The sequence below is a fragment of the Chaetura pelagica genome, unplaced genomic scaffold, assembly GCF_000747805.2.
Source record: "Chaetura pelagica isolate M959 unplaced genomic scaffold, ChaPel_1.0 scaffold994, whole genome shotgun sequence".
Lineage (NCBI taxonomy): Eukaryota > Metazoa > Chordata > Aves > Apodiformes > Apodidae > Chaetura > Chaetura pelagica.
This window is the reverse complement of record NW_009953121.1, coordinates 1-3,636: the sequence shown is the minus strand read 5'-3', so window position 1 is coordinate 3,636 and position 3,636 is coordinate 1. Positions and strand designations below refer to the sequence as shown.

The following is a 3,636-nucleotide window of genomic DNA, read 5'->3' as shown; positions in this document are numbered from 1 at the left end:
ATTCCTTTAGAAACCTGCTTTTTAAGACTTGGTCACACATCAAAAAGGCACTCACTGTCAAAAGCACCCACTATGCTGCAGAAGTATGCAACCTCAAAGTATCCCTTTGACTACTTTTCTGTAGCCAGTTCTCAAAAATACCCATGCAGTTAACTATGATTGTAAACAAACTCCCCTATCACTGCTCGAATAAATTTTTTTTTTTGAAATGTATGGATTTTTACTATAGCAGAATTATAAAAACTATTCATATTTCTTACCAAGGCCAATTATGGCTTTTGTCTGTACTTCTTCATCTGAATGCTTTGTAAAATACATCAGCAGTTCAAGTACTTTATCCTTAATGTTAACCTGAGGAAATTAAAACAAAAATAAAGGTATTTGAAAATTAAACGTTTTGTAATCTCTTATAAAAAGCATAAATACAAAAAAGGAGAAACGCAATATTACAAATCTTTGCAAAACCATGTATTTACAAATCAAAAAGCTATATTGTATGCATTATGAAAAAAATACATAGCTTTGAGGGACTAGGAATACTATTCTTTCAAATTGAAGTGAAGCATTCAATATACATAAGACATTGGAGAGTAAATACAAATTATTTTACCTTACTGTTGCCCTTAAAATCTTCTTGATCAAAATCAAAATGCCGACACAACGCTCCAACAGTGAAAAGTGATCTAAGGAGTGCTGGTTTATTGGCAGTAAGTATTGTACTGTTGGGGTCTTCTTGATGTTGACTTTTTAATTTTGAAAGTGCACCTACAGTAAGATAACAGTTTTTATCATATTATTTAATCATGGTGTATCATTAAAACAAGACTTGTAGCCAAAACTGAAAAGTGACAATTACATGTTGTAGTTTTACTTACCATAGTATCTATTAAAACAGGCCCACACAAATTTATAGTTCTGGGTGACCTTGTTCACAACAGCCCCAAGACAGCTCACACAATGCTGAACAACCTAGGATCAAGAAAAAAAAATTAAAAAAAATATATATTTAGAAGTTAAAACTGAGAGTAGCTATGTATGAAAAGGCTATGTAGAACTATCAAACAGATGTAATTTTCATCTCCTACACTGCTCTGAAAACCTGGCCAAACTTATAATTGTTAAAATATAGTAACAGCACATACATTTCATGGCTCAAAAATTATCTTCATAATGAAGACAGACTTTCTTAAAAAACAAACCATGTATTTCACAATGTGAAATGGAATCAACCAAATAGTAGCAATTAAAAGCTTACCGTCATGCCATATTTGATGATGAGTTTCATGAGGTCTTCCTCAATAGTGGCAAGAAAGGTCTCACTTGGGTGCTCCATTAGTGGCACTACAAGTTCTAAGATTTTTGCAACATTGCAGATCACCATGAAATCATTCTGGGTCTGAAACAACAGTATTTATAGCATTTAACATTTCTGGCTGTGTTACCTGTAAGCTAAGTATTATCAATATGTATTATGTAATATATAGATATTAATATTACACAATACATATTTATATAATACAATTACATATTTTAAATATAATTATGTAAATATTTAAAATAATATTTATATAATTTACACCTGCTTTTAAATTGCATATTATTTTGAAAGCAAGTTCTTGTTTTCTACAGAACTTCTGGAAAAAAAATATCTGTAGAAGCAGAACTTCACTTCTCATCAAGGCTGTGACAGACCTGAAAACTTTTTGGCTTAAACAAAATAGATAATAATGCACACAAATATAGAAATTACAATTAAAATGATTACTGATTCACATTATCATGACTGTATATGTATTGTAAGTGAGGATTCTATGGGGAAAAAATTATATATTATATAAAAATATACATCCTGCTAGAAATTGACTTTTTTGACAAATCAAGCTCACTAATCACAATAGGATAATTCCCAAATGTTACTATCAAGCTATTTAACATTTTCGAGCTGACAGTGGTAATTCTATAATCCATGTCAACCTGTATAACTACAGAATGTATGTCACGCACTAAAGAGATGTTGCAGCAAGGAAATAATCAGATAATCCTTTCCTATATTGTTTGATCAAAAGCAGTTCTAAAAGTCTGTTGTAGATGGATTTAGAGAATGTTCCAGGGCTGAACCTAAGCTGATAACAAGTATTCTCAAGCCTGCCCTTCCCTGGGCAGCTGACCTAATGTAATGGACTGCTGCCACCTACCCAGCAAAGTTCTTCCTTGAGCCATGGCTGCATGATTCTGCCCTGCTCCTTCTGTCAGATCAGGGGTTCATCACAACCTTCACTGAACCAACTACGCTAATCAAAATGGCAGAAAGCAACGCAATGTTTCAGAGGAGGGGGGCCATTTTACCAGAGTGGAGGGTTTAGCATCATAGCTCTCTATAATTTCTGTGAACTAAACTGTCTTACAGGGGAATACAAAAATACCAGAGCTAGGGAAGGAAGAGGTGAAGCGCTGAAGAGGATAGAGCAAGACATTTTCCTTCTGATATATTTGCTATATGTTAGATCACTCTATCCTACAGAACCATACCTTTAGTCTTAAGATTCATATGTTAAACTAACTACTTTTAAGACTGTGACTATAAAACAAAATTAGGAAATTATTTCATAACAGGTGAAAAACTGGGTTTTAGTCCTCAAGGAAAAGAGACAGTACAGATTTCAGTTTCATTTTGCTGTAAAATGTGGAGGTAGGGGGTAAGGAACAGCATCTTAGAAGGTACAAAGATCATCAAAAGGACCTAATATATTCAGAAGATATGATACTCATGAAATAGAAACATAATTTTTATTTCTATTCCTACCTTCAGTTTCATCAAGCATACAAGACAGACATTAATTTCCATGCTTAATTATCTGGAGAAAAAAAACAACTGATTTTCTAATTTTCTACTTACACTACATTTAGTGGTCAAGTATGGCTGCATAGTCATGGCATGTTTGACCATTAGCTGGGGCCTGATTTTGCTGAATAAAAACAAAGTGGTTATGCAAGCAACCAAGCGACCAGAATTCACACCTTTGTTGTCAGAATCTGAAAAAAAATTAGAAAATTAGCAATGAAAAACACAGAGCCAAAACATATGAATATGTCTTTCATAACATATATTTCAAGATCAATACAGAATACTCTTATTAGAGATGAGAACATAATGTGTTAACATTTGTATGTGATCGCAAAATATGAGAAATAAGAAGCAAAGATGCTTCAAAGATATCACTAGTGTTTAAAGTATTACTGTACGCTGGCCCAGCCAATGATTCCTATTACAACTGTAAAACATATTAATGCAAATAAAGTTTGCCACATTTGTTTTGGTTTTAGTGATCTAAAAGTTTGAATAAGTTATTTTAAAAGCAGTTCTGTTACTGAGAGAAAAAATTAGGGTAGCTTTATTATTATTATACAGTGCTCAAAAGTTCATGATGAAAATAAATGCAAGAATTCATTGCCATTGGTTTTGTAATAGGAATTCTGTAACAGTTACTTTTTGTGATAGTAATTTGAACAACCACTGTTACAGTATCATATAAATTTCAAAGGAGCTTCTGGGTTGTAAACAATATTACCTGATAAGGATTCCTCATATTTAAGAATATGCTCAACCAAATTATCAACAAGTTGAGTACAGGCTTT

At 32.5% G+C, this 3,636-nt stretch overlaps 1 protein-coding gene across 1 annotated transcript in view; it reads right to left on the bottom strand.

Moving 5' to 3' along the window:
- Positions 1–3,630, bottom strand: part of LOC104388431 (nipped-B-like protein) — a gene marked incomplete at its 5' end in the record, with an annotated part of 16,702 nt that extends 13,072 nt beyond the window's left edge. The window contains 6 exons of the mRNA XM_009997294.1: positions 261–351; positions 611–765; positions 876–969; positions 1,256–1,396; positions 2,897–3,033; positions 3,570–3,630. Of these exons, the coding sequence (XP_009995596.1) occupies positions 261–351; positions 611–765; positions 876–969; positions 1,256–1,396; positions 2,897–3,033; positions 3,570–3,630 (679 nt within the window). The remainder of the gene's footprint in view (positions 1–260; positions 352–610; positions 766–875; positions 970–1,255; positions 1,397–2,896; positions 3,034–3,569) is intronic.
- Positions 3,631–3,636: the final 6 nt, after the last annotated feature.